Here is a 21,684-nt window from a genome sequence, read left to right as displayed (position 1 = left end):
CTTTACAGAGTAAATGTTTGTAAAATTACGGTATTGACTTTTGTTTTATAAATAACCTAACATTGTAGATAAACATGTAGTTGATAAATCTGAGATATCATATTTTTTTTAAATAAAAGGGGCCTTAATCTAATGATTTAAAAAACTTTTTTTTATACTTTTATAAAATTAGTATTATATATACTGTTTTAAAATAAATATTTTATACTTTTATGAAATTGATATTTAATGTGAAAAAATAATTCTTGTTTATTTAGCATAAGAAACAACAGTTACTTTGTTTATACAACAACATTTTACTTCATAAAATAATGTGGGACAATCAAAACTTTCATGTGGGACAATCAGAACTCTAAAATTTTAAAAAGTGGGATAATCGGGAATAAATCAGTAAGACAGTGTTTTACATTAATTTGATTTAATACAGTTGTGTATATGTTTCAGCTGTGTGTTCCCCCGTGTGTCAGAATGGTGGATCGTGTATCAACCCTGACACTTGTCACTGTGCTGCTGGGTACAAAGGATCTACGTGTCAAAGTGGTAAGTCCATTGATATATTTAAACCCAATGCATGTTTAACGAAACACGAATCAAGTATACTTACAGATTGTTTTCTCCACCTATTAAATTCCTGTTACATGCACCGACATTATCAGGTTTACAATTGAGTGTTTTCAAAGGAAGTTGATAATATCTCTTAACCAAACTTAGTTTTCAAAGCCTTTAACCAATATACAGTGCTTATTGCAAGTGAAATGCAATGTGCGTGTTCTGATTAATAACTGTGAATTCTTCGTGGTGTTTCGAACAATTTTATAAAATTTCAAGCACTTTTATTGTAACAAGTCTTGATTCTTCTCTTGTAACAACATTCTTTCTATATCAAACTTCACTACATAATACTAGTCTCATTTACGTCACACCATGATAATGTATGCCGTGGAGAAACCTTAAATGTGAAAAAATACAAAATACAAAACTCATAATAAAAGTGCAAAGCTACACGACAACGCAGCTGCTATGTTTATTAAATATGTTACACATGTACATTCATAAACACATATGTATATATATATATAGAATCATATTCAAAACAGTGTGGTCCTGGCCATTGATTGACGACCTAAATTATCCCATTGCCTGGGACAGATTAGGTGAACGTTTGTCTGTAACGACCATTGCTGACTTCTTACTTATTATAGAATTTAAACTGTGGGGTCACCAAAGGTTCTTAACGCCTTTAATAATAAAATAATTCGAAAAATTATTCAGGAATAACCTTTATGTTTTGATTTATATTATTGATATAAATCAACACATCGTATTATTCCGGATTCGTTTTTCGAATTGCTTTATTTAGGTGTTGAGAACCTTTGGTGACAGATTCAGTATCTTTAACAAGTACATAGTGAGCAGTGATTGTTACCGACAAACGTTCACCTAATCAGTCCCAGTCAATGGGGATAATTTAGGTCGTCAATCAATGGTCAGGACCACACTATTTTGAATATGATTCTATATATTATACATACGAGTCTAAATTGAAAACTACGCTCAAACCTATGATTGCGTTGGATAAGAACCGCAATTTTTATACGTGTGCATGTAAAACAAATTTCGTTGTAGAAGGGTCTAAAAATAGCACCAACAACATTTTCCAAAAAGACCAAAAAAGTGAAAAAGTATATTTAAACAAAACGCATTTGATTAACAAGTCGAACAACTGTTGTTCTTTAACCCTGCTGACTGCCATTGGCCATTGCCAAATAAAATTGATCACAAGATGAAACAAAATGGATCTTAATATAAATTTAATACTAAACAAAAAACAATTAACTTGTGGCAATGATGTTATGCTACACACATAGGTCGTCAATCAATGGCCAGGACCACACTGTTTTGAATATGATTCTATATATTATACATACGAGTCTAAATTGAAAACTACGCTCAAACCCATGATTGGGTTGGATAAGAACCGCAATTTTTATACGTGTGCATGTAAAACAAATTTCATTGTAGAAGGGTCTAAAAACAGCACAAACGACATTTTCCAAAAAGACCAAAAAAGTGAAAAAAGTATATTTAAACTAAACGCATTTGACTAACAGGTCGAACAACTGTTGTTATTTAACCCTGATGACTGCCATTGGCGATTGCCAAATAAAATTGATCACAAGATGTAACAAAATGGATCTTGATATAAATTTAATACTAAACAGAAAACAATTAACTTGTGGCCACGATGTTATGCCACACACATAGGGTGTCGATATTTTTTTCGTACACCAGATCCGGATTTCGACAATAAATGTCTCTTCAGTGATGTTAATGGATCGAAACGGTATTTGGAAGGCCATATAATATATTATACATATACATATTTCATAAATATACACAACTTTATACTTTACACAATATTATACCAAAAAATAAAAACAATCCTCCAGTCATATCAATCCTATATATCTTATAAATAAATAAAGCAAGGGGGGACTAATTGTAAAAATCAAAATTTACCAAGTGTTTAAAAGAGGACCGATCGTTTTGGCGCTGTCATGCTGAATGACCAAAACCGCCGTTTCGGCGGGAAACTGACCACACCTATAAACATCATGAAAAGACAAGAGAAAATAATTTCACTCTAAATCACTACGTTCAACCGTATGAAATTATATGTATGGCTGTATTTATTTCAGTTCTTCAATCATACCTTTTTGGTGTGTATACATTATAGTTCACGAAAAAAACCGTGTGTAACCCTATATTAACATGGACTATTTTGTTTATTGTTTTAGTATCATTGTGCTCGCACGTATCGCCATGTTTTCCTGGAAATTGCAGCGGTAATCCGGAACAATGTGTATGTAGAAATGGATTCAGTGGACCAACATGCTTAAACTGTAAGTGATATGTATATAGTGGTCAATAACGTGTTTGCTTGTTTGTTTGTTTGGGTTTTTTTTATTTTGATTCTGTTTCTGATTCTGTTTTTGTTTCTGTTTCTGTTTTTGTTTTTAGTTTTGTTTTTGATTTTGTTTCTGTTATTTTACCGGTAATTGTAATTATTTAAGATTTTGTGATATTATGAGATCGTAAAATTGAATCATTTACGGTGAGTGTAAAAATTGTTTTAGAGCTTGACATATGCTCTTAAAATATATAGACACTTTTCTTTTGTTTATGGTTATTGTGTTTCTGTGTTTGCAATTTTATATTTTAATAGTTCTAAAAAATGTCCAATGTAAGCACTTTTCACATATATTGTTTTGCAGACGAATAATTCTTTTCCCCTTTAATCACACTTAATACACTTAAAGAATTAATTACCAGTTAAACCAATATACTCATTTTTAAAACAACCACCACTGGTGTGTATCAATGAGAAATTATACCATAGAAATTGTTTTCCCGCCAGTATATACTATTTGTAAAACTTGGTCGATGCGAAGAGAAACAACGCTAGTACCTTTATAAACGTATTCTCTAATTGTAAGACATTATTATTTACTCGGAATACAAACAAATCTGGTAGCCTAGAAAAGGTAATTTTCATATTGAAAAAACGAAAAACACAATTGCATATATCTAGTATAAAGTATGAATAATTGTGAACTCCAAGCACTTTAGAATTTCTTAAGTTTCAATTGGAAAATACAACTTTTACACAAGTGCATACATACTACAAAATGCATATGATATTATTTAAAACAGAAAGAAAATGTAATTTGGATAGAGGAGTATACTTTACAGTTGATCTGCTTTGTAAGAGTCTATGAATATTACAATAGATTTGAACTTTCAAACCTTACACAAGTCATACTTTTAAATTATCCAAATATTACTAAAACTAGGCTGTAGTTCATTGGTTGTCGTTGGTTTTATGCCAGTCATGTTTGTATTTCGTAAATTGTTTTGTTAGAAATTGGTCTGTCAGTTTCTCAATTGAATTGTTTCATATATTTCATGAAGGGACCGTTAATGGCCGACTATACGGTATGAATTTTCTCATTGTTGAAGGACACACGATTGTCTATAATTGGTCTTATCTAACATAACAGTTGTTTATATGAAAACAAGAGGATATGTGGTATTATTTTCGATGAGACAATTATTCACAACATTTGAAATTTAGTGGATATTTGTCTCATGGACAATCCTACAACAAACGGAAGTGTTTAACGACCTTAACTGGCTAAACAGCTCTCGCACGGTCGGCTTGGTGCCCGAAGGCGATTGATGAGCGTTTAAATATTTTCTGCTGTGGGTCAGGAACAGGTAGCAAAGAACGCCAAATGGAGGCCGCCATCTTGGTTTTGGTGAGTTGATTTTGTTTGTTTACTATTTTGGTTTGGTGTTATTTCTTCACTAACGGCTGCTTTCAGGGCCAGTTTGGTCAGCTTGGCAGCTCGCTAGCCTCGATGATTGAGTACTGGTAGATGAATCGTGGACGTAGTTCTAAAGATGAAAGGAAGCGTTGTCAGGACCAAAGCCGTGAGGCAGTGAAATGAAGGACGTATCACCCAACGCCTAGGATACAGCCCTCGGACGTTAATCGGCATAACACTCCCCATAATACAATGTTTTTGGAGTGCATGTTAACGCGGGTATGCCAACTACTACGTCTATCTGTACGGCATGGATTGGTTTCTGTCATCTTAAGTAGTAAGTCGTTGATCATCTAACTGTAAACCCTCATCGAAGATAGCGGGTAAAGGAGGGCTAGCCCAGCACGTCCGTTCAGCTGTAATGACTGAGACGTGACAGGATGGACAAGCCTACATGTACCACATCTCCTTATGTATTCATATAGACAATTGTTATATGTTAGATGAGATTATATTAATATTAATTGTATCTAATTACAATATTTTGATGTTCCATCTTTCAAAACTTATTTAAACATAATTTGTAACATTACATAAAATATTTTATTTCAGTCGACAACTCTTACACACCAGTATTGCAAAATACGAATTCCTCTTTATTTTACGTAAATTCGTCTACTATGGTACAATATTCCTATACTGTATCATCAACGACAGCTAACAGAGAAACGTGGTCAAATCAACGGGATTATACTTCGTTAGTACTTTCGGTGGATGCCTTTTTCGACCAAAATTCCACCATTGGTTTTATACAGACATTTCCCAATTATGTCAGTGATATAACATTTGGTATGGTAACTGGTCAGGTGATATCGACGCTTATATTTGCTTCAGGTATGTCTCAACATAGTCATATGAAATGAGTTTCATATAATTTAGCCTTTTACATTCAAGTGTGTAAATATATCGAGCTTAAATTTTCGTATGACTTTTTATCTAGATGGAATTTCATCAATATACATTGTAGTTTCTAATTTTTAATTGTTTTTGATGTGGGCAGTAATTAATACCGGCATTAGTGGTGTTCAGTTACTTGGCATAACCCCTACATTTTTAAAAGGGAATTAAAGTAGAATGTCAACTTTTTATGTTGTGAATCATTTAAAATTTCACTGTTGTATCTTAAACACCACATACATATGCTTTTATATGATTCTCTTTGTTTTCTTTTACTTTGATAATTTAAAGATAAAAAGTATTTGTCACATGAGATTTTTTCCTATCTATTGTATATAAAACTACTTTTTTCAAAAAATGTTTTGGGGTCATTTTTGGTATGATTTTAGTCATCTTGGTACCAATGGAAGCAGAATTTTCACAGGTTTATATTGTTATTGGTTATATATTTTAATGTGGATCATTGTTTTTCACAATTAAGAAATTCGCTCTATATTCAACCAAATTAGATTACAAAAATGTATTGTATGTGTTCATACAAGAGAAAACAAAAACATCTGAGAACAAAACTATTACCAAATAAACAAACATACGTTAGACAATTCTACGTCTTTTAAGGCCTTGTTGATCAAAATCTAACCATAAATGCCCTCAAATCATTTTTTTTAATGTGGATTTGTATGAATAGATAGCCAAAAGATGAAGATGACGAATACTTTTGGCCAGGTACTGTATCTATTGGTGTTGTATGAGATACTACAACCTCTTTTATATCAATATTACCAATATTCTTCAGGTGACAGCCCCGCAACTTTCACATCTGAGTGTACGGGTTTGAATAGCACATCGCCTATTGATGAGTTACGGTGTATTATTCCAATAGTCGGATCACTTCAGGTTGACTCTGGAGATAAGTATGTATTTTTTTAAGCCTTCGTCCTTTGGTATCCTTAATGGTTCCTAAATGAGGGAACAATCGTGTTCTTGAAAGGTGATGACTGAATATTAACTTCAAGAAATAGTAAATGTTGGGGCTTTTTTTTGTCTAGTTACTTCGAATACAATCTGACCACAAATAAAAATAATTATGTATTGCATTCTAATTGGTACATGTTTGATTAGAAGAACACGGGTAGTAAGGTCGTCGTATCGAGGAGCGTTTAGTACAGTGATTTTGTCATAGTTTGGATAAGTTTGACATGACGGTGTTTTTTATGACAATCAATGCAAAAATGTAAACACTCAGATATTTTATAAAAGAAACTTCTGATCAATAATTCAAGCTGGTAAGTACCTTTGTATGAAGTTAATATGTTAGTACATCACAAGTTGTATCATATAGTGAATGATTTAACACAGAATAAAGCTTGCGTATGTCAAAATTTAAATGTTGCTAATTGGTTTAACGTGCATAAAAAAAAGTTATTATCTTTCTGTCTGTTACATCACATATTTCTTGATATAATACTACCGTCAATTATTTTGAAAAATACCTACTTTGGTTGGGTTCATTCGTGTCCTTTTTTAGTTCATGTTGAACATGGTTCAGATATGTAATTCTTAATGTGTATAATGAAGAGTTACTATCAAAATTAACAACAATTGTTTCATTTGAAACACAAAAGGGCTTAAGAACGCACATACAATGTAGTAATATGTTGCAAGTAGATGCAATATGATTGCCAATGAGACAACTATCCACCTAAGATCAAATGACGTAGATGTTAGCAAGAGGCCTTCAACATTCAACAATGAGCAAAACTATACTTCTTAGCATGTTTTAAAAGGCTGCGACTATATTCAATGTATAGGACTTCCAATAAGAAAACCACCAGCCTAATTTCTGTTAAAAGAAAAGCAAAATATGATATACAGTTACTAACAATATTCACGGCATTACAGAAACTTAACTTGAGACAGTATATACAAAAAACTCTTCTTCGCCCTAACCATGCCAGACATATAAGACTTACAAGATCGGTTTTAAACAATAAAATCAAGTTAATTTAGTGTGACCTAGTTTTAAACCACTAGCTTCCTTTAAAATTCAGGATGAATTCTGCAACCAATATTGTGAGCTGTACAATTTAGACATATTTTCAATTCTAGGACACACCATACTAAATCATAACATCAAAAAGTAAAATATTGAATGAATTAAATGATACTATAAACGATGCATTTATACAATATTACTGCCATTGTATATAAAGTGCGAATCCAGTTTGTTCATTTTCATTGTTATATGCGAGCATGTCCATTGTAGAATAAACGATGACGGAAAAAACTGCGTTAGTTTACTTTTTGAAAGTACGAAATAATTGATTTAAATGTATGTTTTAACAAAATTAAATAAGAATATAACTTTCTAATGTATAATCACAAGATTAAAGCCAAAAAAAGTGTAATTCTAATGCAATTAGTTTGTAACGACAATTTTCATTGGACGTTGATAAATATTTTGAGGGGTTAGATTCAACGTTCTACCAGTCCGTAACTAAGAAAGCCACCATTTTGAATTCTGGGATATGTAATTTCTCAAAAAAATAAACAAGATATTCACATTTTGAGCCTCAAAATCTTCTTTTAGTCTATATTCAAACCATTCTGAAGCGTACGAAAAGTAAAAAAATGTTTAATAGTCATGTTTGACATCCAGAGTAAATACATGACGTCACATTGTTTAGCTGCTAAAGACAATGCAACAGTTTCGCGGACTTTTTCATTTATGCCATTTTTAAGCCAAAATATTTATTAAATGACATTTATTTTAATATGTGGCATTAGAATGGAGATAACTGTATTGTATTTCAAGCTTGGCCTTCGTAAAACTTGATTTTACTGTCGCAAATATCCGTTTACCTATCTCCGCTCCGCGTCGCTAGGTAAACTCAATTTGCGACAGTAAAATCTACGTTTTACGAAAGCCAAGCTTAAAATACAATACAGTTATCTCCTAATTAACGCAGCTGAATCCATAAAATCGTTGACTGATGCTAATCAATTTTAGCTCACCTGGCCCGAAGGGCCAAGTGAGCTTTTCCCATCACTTTGCGTCCGTCGTCGTTAACTTTTAAAAAAATCTTCTCCTCTGAAATTACTGAGCTAAATTTAACCAAACTAGGGCACAATCATCATTGAGGTATCTAGTTTAAAAATTGTGTCCGATGACCCGGTCAACCATCCAAGATGGCCGCCACGGCTAAAAAGGGAACATAGGAGTAAAATGCAGTTTTGGGCTTATTACTCAAAAACCAAAGCGTTTAGAGCAAATCTGTCAAGGTAAAATTGTTCATCAGGTCAAGATCTATCTGCCATGAAATTTTCAGATGAATCGGAAAACACGTTGTTGGGTTGCTGCCCTTGAATTGGTAATTTTAAGGAAGTTTTGCTGTTTTTGGTTATTATCATGAATATCATTATAGATAGAGATAAATTGTCAACAGCAATAATGTTCAGCAAAGTAAGATTTACAAATAAGTACTTTATGAGTTATTGCCCTTTATAGTAAATGTTTAACCATTTTTCGTAAATCTTAGTTATCTTTTACAAAAATCTTCTCCTGTGAAACAACTGGGCCAAATTAAACCAAACTTGGCCACAACTATCATTGGGTGATCTAGTTTAAAAAATGTGTGGCGTGACCAAGCCAACCAACCAAGATGGCCGCCATGACTTAAAAAAGAACATAGGGGTAAAATTCAGTTTTTGGCTTATAACTCAAAAACCAAAGCATTTAAAGCAAATCTGACATGAAGTAAAATTGTTTATCAGGTCAAAATGTATCTGCCCTGAAATTTTCAGATGAATCGGACAACCGGTTGTTGGGTTGCTGCACCTAAAATGGTAATTTTAATGAAATTTTGCTGTTATTGGTTATTATCTTGAATATTATTATAGATAGAGAAAAACTGTAAAAAAAACCAATAAATGTTGGCAAAGTAAGATCTTCAAATAAGTCAACATGACCGAAATTGTCAGTTGACCCTTTTAGGAGCTACATGTATTGCCCTTTATAGTCAAGTTTTTACCAATTTTTAGCTCACCTGGCTTAAAGGGCCAAGTGACCTTTTCCCATCACTTTGCGTCCGTCGTCCGGCGTCGTCCGTCGTCGTTAACTTTTACAAAATTCTTCTCCTCTGAAACTACGGGGCCAAATTAAACAAAACTTGGCCACAACTATCATTGGGGTATCTAGTTTAACAATTGTGTCCGGTGACCCGGTCAACCATCCAAGGACCGAAATGGTCAGTTGACCGCTTTAGGAGTAATTGGCCTTTATAGTAAATTTTTAACCATTTTTCGTAAATCTTAGTAATCCTTAACAATAATCTTCTATGAAACTACGGGGCCAAATAAAACAAAACTTGGCCACAATCATCATTGGGGTATCTAGTTGAAAAATTGTGTCCGATGACCCGGTCAACCAACCAAGATGGCCGCCATGGCTAAAAATAGATCATTGGGGTAAAATGCTGTTTTTGGCTTATAACTCAAAAATCAAAGCATTTAGAGCAAATCTGACAGAAAATAAATTGTTAATCAGGTCAAGATCTATCTGCCCTGCAAATTTCAGATGAATCGAACAACGTGTTGTTGGGTTACTGCCCCTGAATTCCTAATTTATAGGAAATTTTGCTGTTTTTGGTTATTATCTTGAATAATATTACAGATAGAGATAAACAGTGTCAGCAATAATGTTCAGCAAAGTAAGATCTTCAAATAAGTTAACACGACTGAAATGATCACTTGACCCCTTAAGAAGTTATTGCCCTTTATAGTAAATTTTTAACCATTTTTCGTAAATCTTAGTTATCTTTTACAAAAACTTTCTCCTCTGAAACTACTGAGCCAAATTATACAAAACTTGGCCACAATCATCATTTGGGTATCTAGTTTAAAAATTGTGTCCGATGACCTGGTCAACCAACCAAGATGGCTGCTATGGCTAAAAAAAGAACATAGGGGTAAAATGCAGTTTTTGGCTTATTACTCAATAACCAAAGCGTTTAGAGCAAATCTGACAAGGTTTAAATTGTTTATCAGGTCAAGATCTATCTGCCCTGAAAATTTCAGATGAATCGAACAACCTGTTGTTTGGTTGCTGCCTCTGAATTGGTAATTTTAAGGAAATTTTGCTGTTTTGGGTTATTATCTTGTTTAATATTATAGATAGAAATAAACATTAAACAGCAATAATGTTCAGCGAAAAAAGATCTACAAATAAGTCAAATGACCGATATAGTCAGTTGACCACTTTAGGAGTTATTGCCCTTTATAGTCAATTTATTACATTTTTCATAAATTTTTGTAGACTTTTAGAAAATATTTTCCACTGTAATTACTGGGCCAAGTTCATAATTGTAACAACAATAATGTTCAGTAAAGTAAGATCTACAAACACATCACCATAATCAAAAGACAGTTTTGTTAGGAATTTATCTGTGTCCATTGTTTATAGTCCCATAAACCAAGGTGAGCGACACATGCTCTTGAGAGCCTCTAGTTTATAGTTGCGATGAATTATCACTGAAAGTGCAATCATTTCTGATGTTGATTTTTTGCAGTGCGATGAATTCTCATTATTATTCTATAATTCGACATGCACAACTGAAAATAGTCTTAAACAAGAATGTGTCCTCAGTACACGAATGCCCCACTCGCATGCTCTATCCTTTTCTATGTTCAGTGGACCGTGACATTGGGATAAAAACTCTAATTCGGCATTAAAATAAGAAAGATCATATCATAGGGAACATGTGTACTAAGTTTGAAGTTGATTGAACTTCAACCTCATCAAAAACTACCTTGACCAAAAGCTTTAACCTGAAGCTGGACAGACGGACGAACGGAAGAACGGACGCACAGACCAGAAAACATAATGCCCCTCTACTATCGTAGGTGGGGCATACACATGACTTTAGAACTGATGATATTTAAAAAGCAAGCTGGTCGTAGATGATCACTTGAATTTCACGAATATAACAAACTTTTGGTTGATTTCGGAAATAATGTACTGATCATCGATATTTTTTCTGTACTTAATTTTATGGGTTTTATTCGTCATATTATTGTACCGTTCGTAAGTAAAACATTGAAAACGTAGTATTAGAATTTCAAACATATATCAAGGTGACTAGATTGTTGCTCGAACTTTCTTTACAGGAACTTCTTAGGAAGATAAGTTAGCAATATCCTTTAACTCTACTTTCCGCTATAAAGATGATGTTCTTTCACTAAATAATTCAAAATTTGGTGACTATGTGGAACGCATCTATCCCATTGCATTAGAGATAAAGGATACTTCAGATACAGTCAAGTCGGCTTCATATCTTGACTAACATCTAGAAATTGACAATGAGGGTCGATTGAAAACAAAACTTTACGACAAAAGAGTTGATTTCAGCTTTCCAATTGTGAACTTTCCATTCCTTAGTAGAAACATTCCAGTAGCACCTACATACGGAGTATATATCTCCCAATTGATACGATATTCCCGTGCTTGCATTTCCTATCATGCTTTTCTTGATAGAGGGTTGCTGGTCAAGGAAGCTATTAAACGAAGAGTTCTAAATGGTGAAGTTGAAATCATCCCTTCGTAAATTTTACGGTGGCCATCACGAGTTGGTTAACCGTTATGGAATACTAGTAACCGTTCCAGAAATGATATCGGATATGTTCCTTACGTCGTAAGTACAACCCCTCCCCTTTCATGAATGTGACCTATCTAATTAGACTATTTACCGGATTTGTTATCACATAAGCAACACGACGAGTGCCACATGTGGAGCAGGATCTGCTTACCCTTCCGGAGCACCTGAGATCACCCCTAGTTTTTGGTGGGGTTCGTGTTGTTTATTCTTTAGTTTTCTATGTTGTGTCATGTGTAATATTGTTTGTCTTTTTGTCTTTTTCATTTTTAGCCATGGCGTTGTCAGTTTGTTTTAGAATAATGAGTTTGACTGTCCCTTTGGTATCTTTCGTCCCTCTTTTTTTTTCTTTACTGTATAATATGTATATAAAATGGCATTACAAAAATTAATTATGCAGCCATCCAAACGTCAAATGTAAAGCAAACGTCACCACTCTTCAATCGTAAAATGAAGATCTGTATGTGACTTCTCTTTGATTTTCGTAGATGCATTCATTAGAGCTATTTTCATAATGCCTGTAGTTAAAAGGTTTGGATGACTTGTTTGCTTTTTTAGTATAAATGTGTTCTCTATCTCAATTACAATGGCTAGGCAAACATGAATACAAATCAAACAAGCATGTCTTAGGTTTGTGCTGTATATTTAAACCGAAATCGTAAACTGCTTTTCCGGTAGCAATCATTTTCGGGGGAGGGGGGAAATTGAGTTACTTAAAATAGCACATTAGTTAATATAATAACCGATTTCTTTTTGGAAAAAGAACTATATTAATGTGTTATTGAAAAAAAAGAGGATAGTTTAATCTTCAAAATTTTCCTAGAGACTGGGGGAGGACACAAACCCTCCTAGCATGTTCGAATAAAAAATGTGTTTAATTGGCCCTGGTAAAATTTACAAGTTATTTTGCCTGGAAAATATTACAGGTTATTTTGCATGGAAAAAAATTACAAGTTACCTTGGTTCCCCCCCCAAATCCTCCCCCCCCCCCCCCCCCATCTCCCATCAGAAAATCAAATGGTTGCTACTTTAGTTGTCCAAGGTATATGTATACAATGATGGCGTGTCATAGGAAAGGATATATTTAATATTTAATATGTAATCTTACATATAGATCTCGGTCTGAACAAATTGTCAGAGAATATAGAATTGCCAATACAAAAAAGGAGATGTTATGTATACAATGATGGCGTGTCATAGGAAAGGATATATTTAATATTTAATATTTAATCTTACATATAGATCTCGGTCTGAACAAATTGTCAGAGAATATAGAATTGCCAATACAAAAAAGGAGATGTGGTATGATTGTCAATGAGACAACTCTCAAACAGAGACCAAAATGACACATAAGTTAACAACTATAGGTAACCGAACGGTCTTCAAGAATGAGCAATAAATGCCATTTTTTACGGCATTTATTGAATTTGTCGTCTGTTAATTTATCATTCTACATAAGAAATTCATCACGGATACAGTGAAAATGCCATTTCTGGATTTGCACATTACATAGTACACTGATTACAAAGATTTTTATTGATTCGTAATAATAAATGATAAACTTGAACGTTATTTCGGCCTAAATCCCAAATTGAAATTGTGGTCTTTCATTTTTTAAATTCGAACTTTGAAAGTGTTTTTTATTGTAATTTCACATATAGTTTTAAAACAACTGTTGTCCATGTCACGCGTAACAATTCGGTTTCATGAATGGTTGAAGACTCATGATGTCGTCTTAATATCCTTTAGTTAGTTTTGTTGCTGGGTTACTGTATCATGAACCTACAACCCCACATCTCCTTTTGTTCATCATAAAATGGTTCAAAATTTAAAATAAAAAAAACAAACATTTGCATAGTTTTCTAGGAAAAAATGTAAAAAAACTGAATCACTTTTTGACTTGCTGCCACTTTTTTGCAACTTTTAAGTAGAATTCTTTAGCTATTTGACTAGTGATGCCGCTCACGCAGAGTCAAACATACGGAGAACAGATTCTATGTGAAGCAGAAGCAACGCGTTGTATTGCTTTGTATAATTATATCGAAAGCTAGTTTAAAAGAGCAGTGAATTTTAAAATTACATTGTAGAAAACTTACGAAAAGTAACATCACATGTTTAATTTACGCTTTGACAATAACACTCACTAAATTTGGTTAAACAAGCTTTTTTTTGTCCTTCTTAGGCAGTAAACATATAGTGTAACTTCGTTCAATAACAGGCGCTATCAGACACATTTTAAGTATTAAAGTGAAACACATATATATTTATTTCGATCTAAACCATGACAAACTTGACCAAAACTATGACGAATTTCTGGACTCTTAACCGAACCATGTCAATCGCTTAACCAAACCATAGCAATTCCGATATCTTGCTTATTCTGCATTATTTCGTTTAACAACACTTCCAATGTAGATCGTTTGACCTCCAATACAGATTCAAACATCTAATTTGCTTTTCATCTGCTCGTGTGAATAAAACTGAGGCAATAAGTGTGTGCAGTAACATAAATTAACCATGTCAAACTTATCCAAATTATGACAAAATCACTGTACTAAACGCTCCTCGATATGAAGACCTTACTACCCGTGAAGAAGTGAATACCCTCTTTGGTGGATAATGGACTGTTTATGTCGATCACACAACATTTTCCTTTTTTTCGCATTAATTCAATGCTACTTCATGAACCGGAAAAAATGCGGATAAATAAAAAAAAACATCCTTCGGCAAACCTATTTTTATTTATTATTACGTTTTGTCTTTTTATGTATTGACCATATATACTAGTCAACAAAAGAAAAGAAACACGTCTTTAGAATAAATAAAATATATAAAAAAGTATTAAATATAAAACAAAATGAGATACACTTTTTCAAAAAGATTTTATTTGCAAAGTATTCATATATGATAATGAAAATCAAAACCTGTCGGAAAGTAACTCCGTGTAAGCAGTCATAGATAGGGTAAAAATTACTAAATGCGGAAAGTTAGGAAAAAAATCGACACACAATGTTCTAAGAGCTGAATTATTTTTCAAAGTTGAAAAATATTCAATATGCTAATTAAGTTATGTTCATGTTGTAACTAATGGGTTGAACTATTGTTTGTTTTTTTTTTAATTTTTGGTAAAACAAAATGTTGTTTTTAAGTTTCAATAAATGCAAAAATTAAAAAAACAAATTCGCCTCGAATCAATGCTTTAAGATATAAAAACAACAGTGTAAATTTGGAACCTTTCGGATTAGTTTTAAGATTGTTACCGTTTTTTTTCTAATTTCATTTTACACGTGATACTGTCTATGGTTAATCATTTGATAATACATTCATTTTAACGATTTCTTGCGGGGCCGAAATTTGCTTTTCAAATAAACGAAGAAAGTTTTGATTTTAGAAAAGAATTGATGGCAAACATTGTCTTTATCTCTAAATAAGAGGTTGGCAGTATTAGTTGGAACTTCTGTTCTTAAATTGTCGTTTAGAGTAAATTTTGTCAAAAAAAAATCGTCAAATGACGTCATGAAAGCAAAAAATATTATTTTTTAAACGGATTTATATTTCCAAAATCATTAAGTATTACTTCCTTCAATATTGGTCCTATAAACGGAAAACTTCATCTTTAATTTGAAAAAAATCGTGTATTGTTTCTTTTGTTGACTAGTATATATTCGTTGTCATTTCTATTATAAAAAATAATTCAATTCATAGCAGCATACCAACATGTTGTTCAATTTGCCATACTGTGTGTATTAACTTTGGAAACACTATCTCTTTACACTCTGTACGCCTATGAATTATTATTGTTATTCAATAAACTGTAAATAACAAAGTAGCATTAAGTTAATACAATGGATAAATGCATTGGGTGGTCAAATACCATTGCCATGACACCATAATCAAATATCCTAAGGCTGTTACAATTTATAGGGGTCCCGATTAGTTAATTCACGTTTAATTGGGAAGTTCAAAACATTTTTCACAACATGTAAAAAAAATCAAAATATCATTAAATAATATCACAAATATAGAAATCAAATATGTTATTCGTGATTTCTCTGCTAAGTAAAAACATTTTTAACTCGATCATAGAGACAATAATCGGCATCTTCAATTGTTATAGTTTTGGGATTTATTTCTGACTTAAATACTTTTTCTGACTAAATAGGATTTTTGCATTGTATTCTAGGAGGGCGTTATCTGTCTGTACAATTGGTCACACGCCGTCTTAAAATAATTCTAATCTGATTATATTTCCCCCTGTCCTAGTATTAATGATAAAAGATGTTTGATATAAAGGCGTTTATTTCAAAATATTTGCAAGTAGGGAGAACATGTACAACAGTCCACAAACCATTAAACAACCGTATATTAATGAAATGGGTACTTGTTGGAATTTTTGTAAAAGAGTGGCGAAAGATACCAGAGGGACAGATTGAAAATAAACTAACAACACCATGGCAAAAAAATAAAAAGAAAGACAAACAGACAAATAAATGTACACAAGACACATCATAAAAAAGCTAAAGACTAAGCAACACGAACCCATCAAAAATGGGGGTGATCTCAGTTGCTCTGGAATGGTCAGCAGATTCTGCTCCATATATGGCACCGTCTTGTAAAGTGAATAAGAAATAAGTGTGACTTGTGTGACTTGTATATGGGATTGGCGACATGTATCGTTTTTCATTATGATGACGGAATGGGAAAGGAAGAAATAAAATCAAGATAAAAAGTAAACTTTAACCCAGATTAAATCTAACAGATCTTTTTAAATATCAACAATAAAGAAAATAAGTTTATGATGATTTGACATTAAGTTAATTTATTATGAACTGCTATTTGAAGATTCAGGTTTACATTTGTTGTAACATCTGGTGGAAACAGACGTCTAAAGAACACAGACAATAATAAAGTTTATGAACCAGAGTCTTACAGTGGACAGTCAGTGCAAGAGGTACTAGAATTCCGATTTGATTTTGATGTGCCATTCTATTGTATACAAAATTCATCTTGTACAGATACTAGTAATCCTTTGCAAATGGCAGACGATATAACAGTGGTATGTATACATGTATATAAACAATGGATATTTGAATAAAAGTACCCCTATTGTGATATCAGCGCTGCGAATTCACACCCAAGTTGACGTCAATTTCTTGTTTTCCAATATTTCATTAGTTGCCTGTGAAGTGTTGTCTGTACTGTTTCATTGTGTAAAATTTGTAAGCTGTTTATAAAATAATGTGATCTCATCAGATGTATCAGGCTCATAATTTTGTTTTCTAGACTCGCGCAAAATTTAAACGAAAATACTATTTCTCTCAATGAACCCCTGTTTTGATTTCTTTTTCTTTTCCTTCACAGACTGCTATACGTCCGTCCTGGTCAGGCTGGAGTGATGCCATTTCGGGTGTATATCGATATGTTTTTGAAGTTTGGAAGATGGAATACGTACCAGGACAAGACGGTCTGCGGGAACCACTTATTACTTCGACAACAAATCCAGAACCTTCATTTATAACAGAAATAATGGCCGACAACATAACATTTCCAGTATATACACCATCAGAACCAGGCGTGTATTCCTGCATATTAGAGGTAAACGACAAGGCGAATAACTCTATATATGTAAGACGCATAGTAGTGTTCGATGATTCGTCACACATTAATGTTAGCTCATCAAACAGTCTGTATATATCTACCGCTAGTGCTGAAACAGACTATATGTGGCAGACGGAATATAATTTAGATGGTGTAACTGACTTCGATGTAGTCTGGACAAATCTATTTTCCAATCATCTACATGACAAAGAACATTTTCTCTCCAAGATATTAACGTATGAACCTCGACTAAGTGACAATATCAATAGACATGGTTATAAACAGATTCTCGAAGAATTCGACGACAACGAAGGTGACAGAACATTAAATGAAACATTCCATCTAAGAGGAATTATTAAATATGAAATGGCTCATGAAATTATTAGCAAGCCAAAAAGTGTTCCGCTAGATTTTAGTTGGAGCAAAATCTCTCCAGTATCAGAAACAACCTCATTCCAAATGACAACACGTACCATAGGCGACGGAGACTCTCACCAAGTCTGGATTCGTGCGACTGATTTAACCAGCAGAAATCATACAATAACAACAATTATTCATTTTGATAAGACTGGACCACTTATTCATTTAAGTAATATTGCCTATAATGTCAATGGTGGATCTCAACAGTTTACCAGTAGGTTAGTATTTGATATCAAACAGGAAAACACCAAACAATTCAACCTGTTATATATATATATGTTCCGGACCATATGAGTATTTGGACCATACGCGTATGGTCATGCCAATATGGGTAAATACTCATATGGTCCGACCATATGAGTATACGCATATGGTCATGACCATACGCGTATGGTCCAAATACTCATATGGTCCGGAACATATATATATATGTGTGAACGTTTTTCATACAAAAGTAACAGGTGTCTTCATTAACTGAACACACCAATTGGTCTTCAATGCAGCGAGAAACTCCCGCACCCGGAAGCGTGCTTCAGCTTACCCATAAACAAAAATGTATATTCATTACAGTAAGCATTTATCACCTTCTCGTAACAAAGCGCTTCGATTCTTTTCTTCTATTTCAACCCGGTTTCCACCTGTATAATATATTCGGATACCTTAAAGAGCAAAGTATATACTATAAAAAGGACGCCTCCGGATGCGGGAATTTCTCGCTGCATTGAAGACCTGTTGGTGACCTTCTGCTGTTGTTTTCTCTATGGTCGGGTTGTTGTTTCTTTGACACATTCCGCATTTCAATTCTCAATTTTATTATATTTATATTTTAGCAACTCAAACCTCCTAATAAACAGGAAGTTAACTTTGTTGTTTTGGTAGAAAAAAAAGTTCCCATTCCGTTAAATGCAAACATTCGTGTTGCTTATGACTTTAAAATTTATAGCATGACTTATTGGTTCTTAACAATATGCTGTTACAAAATGATAGAAATTACTATAAATTAAGGAATGTATCTCCCTCTTGCAAAGCTCTGATTCCTTTCACGGATTTGGCTATACTTTTTGGACCTTTTGGATAATAGCTCTTCATCTTTTATATAACCTTTGGATTTCAAATATTTTGGCCACGAGCATCACGGAAGGCCATTTAAGGTTTGGAAATTGAGAGTAAACGTTGACAAAACCAAAGCTTTAGTGTTTGGTTTTGGACGTTTGCCCAAAAATCTCAGATTTTCTTACAATAACACTAGCATTGAGATAGTAAAGCAGTGTAACTATTTGGGAAATAATTTTTCTTAAAACGGGGAACTTTAATATGATCAAAAAACATTTTTAAGACAGACAGCTAGATACCATAAACATACTACGTATACACAAGCCAGAGTCTGAGCTTGATTTGCTATATGATATAAAAACTAAACTGACGAAAAAAGGTCATTTATTCAAAATCATAAAATGCAAAAAATACATTTTGCTAATAAAACATTTGACATAAAAGTTCATATTTAATATGAAATAATAATACATAATTACTACGAAATTACATCAACTAATATCATGTCAATTGAATAAATGACAAAGAATAGCAAAGGTGGGGAGAAAAACCTGCCCCATAAATAAACATATTTACTTCAAAAGATAATATAAAGGGCGGTATGTGGGTGGGAATTTTGAACAAATTGTTTGATAAGAATCACAAGTTAACACATCAAATGCTGATGATAAAAGGAAGTGACCACAATGCACTTACACGTGAACTCGTGCTGACCCGCAAGGCCATTGACCAATAAGAAAGATGATATCCAATCATGCATTGGTCATAAACAAAATTTCTCTGCACGTGAAAACAAGTTATCTAATTTCAACAATTTATCGTTTAATTAAGTAGGACACTCTGACCCTTTGACCAGACTAGAGACATTATACATTTACAGTAATAAAAGCTCACTCTTTTATTTAAGTCGGTTAGTAATAACCAATTAAACAGAATTATCTTCACTGCTGTCTTAAATTATTTTATTCCGCTTAATTTTCAATTAGCAAATAAAACTGGTTATCCGATAAGGCCGTAAAAGCCATGTACGAAGTCCGGAAAATGGGAAGGATGTATCAGCTCCCCATAAAATGTCAGCTAGATCTTTTTGACAAAATTGTCAAGCCCATATTATTGTATGGGTCTGAAGTATGGGGTTTTAGTAATAATGAGGTATTAGAAAAGATACATTTGAAATTCTGTAAATTACTTTTAAATCTAAAATCCTCAACACCAAACTATATGGTTTACGGGGAACTAGGTCGCCATCCGGTTGACATAGATATAAAAATTCGAGCAGTATTATTTTGGGTAAATTTGATATCCGGCAAACAAGCAAAGTTTTCCTGTAAAGTGTATCAACTTTCTCGCCATATGAATGTTCATTGTAACATGCAGACTAAATGAATTCTTTTTGTCAAAAAAATATTTCAAGATTGTGGGTTCTCATATATATGGGAAACACAACATTTTATAGATAAAGATTGGTTAAAAACTGTAATAAAGCAAAGACTGTTAGACCAGTTTCTTCAGAATTGGAATTCGCTAAATCAAAATTCGCCAAAAGCTATTAACTACAAATTTTTAAGACAAACTGGGAATTTGAGGAATATCTTAACATTTTGAACTTTAAAGATGCCGTTGTTCTTTGTTGATTTCGAACGACCAATAACAAATTGCCGATTGAAACAGGAAGGTGGCAAAAAATACTGAGAGAAAACCGTGTTTGTCATTTATGTAAAAATCGACAAATTGGTGACGAATATCACTTTATATTGGAATGTACTTTTTTCGATAAAAAACGTACAGAGTATTTATCCTCCTATTTTGTACAACGACATAATACATTTAAATTTTTGGAACTTATGTCGAGTACACGAAAACCAGTCCTGAAGAAACTTTGTTTATTTATAAAACATATTAATACTTGTGTTTGTCCTCCTGGCTAGAGACTTCTGTAACCTCTCTCCTTGTTTTGTATATATTGTAAATATTTATTGTTGTTATCTCTGTACTGATGTTATGCATTGGCTTTATGAGAATAAAGATTTATATATATATATATATATATATACAACTCGTCTAAACATCAACCCAACAATGTTAGATCTGTAAATTTGCTTTCGAAAATTTTTGGTTCTTCCCTCGCCGGGATTCGAACCCATGCTACTGTGATATCGTGACACCAAATCGCCTGCACTGCAGCCGTCCCGCTAGACCACACGACCACCTGGGCTCTCAAAAAAAGAGCTGTCGGTGGGCATGTGTTACCTTTCCACGTCAGTTTTTATCTAGCGGCGTACTACAGTACATGATATATAAGGCATGAAGATGTTATTGTTACAGATCAGCTAAATTATCTATAGTAAAGGATCCTACAAATTAATGTAAGATACAGTCACAGAAAATAATTATATTCATAAGTACGTCTGAGTCAGTGACAACCCTACAACAGATGTATCCATCGGATCGCCATCAATGATGGTGATACATGGCTGTGTACATATATATATATATAATGTCTTAAAATAGCAACAATCAACATTCAATCTAATTAAGCGTGGATCAGTTTGTGAAAATAAACTGATACAGTTACTGAATTAAAATTATATAAATGTCTAAGAATATAACTAAAACACACTAATTGATACATTAAAAAGTTCTATTAGATGTTAAATAGAAATACGCAATATTTCGCT

The 21,684-nt window shown here is 33.0% G+C and overlaps 1 protein-coding gene across 1 annotated transcript in view; it reads left to right on the top strand.

Moving 5' to 3' along the window:
• The first annotated feature begins 450 nt into the window (after positions 1-450).
• LOC134705619 (uncharacterized) overlaps positions 451-21,684 on the top strand; it is a 28,361-nt gene continuing 7,127 nt past the window's right edge. Inside the window, exons 1-6 of the mRNA XM_063564341.1 lie at positions 451-540; positions 2,799-2,903; positions 4,941-5,222; positions 6,082-6,199; positions 16,778-16,991; positions 17,297-18,171. Of these exons, the coding sequence (XP_063420411.1) occupies positions 5,009-5,222; positions 6,082-6,199; positions 16,778-16,991; positions 17,297-18,171 (1,421 nt within the window). The 5' untranslated portion in view covers positions 451-540; positions 2,799-2,903; positions 4,941-5,008. The remainder of the gene's footprint in view (positions 541-2,798; positions 2,904-4,940; positions 5,223-6,081; positions 6,200-16,777; positions 16,992-17,296; positions 18,172-21,684) is intronic.

This window comes from Mytilus trossulus, chromosome 2, assembly GCF_036588685.1.
Source record: "Mytilus trossulus isolate FHL-02 chromosome 2, PNRI_Mtr1.1.1.hap1, whole genome shotgun sequence".
Classification (NCBI taxonomy): Eukaryota; Metazoa; Mollusca; class Bivalvia; order Mytilida; family Mytilidae; genus Mytilus; species Mytilus trossulus.
This window is presented reverse-complemented; position numbering and strand designations above follow the sequence as displayed.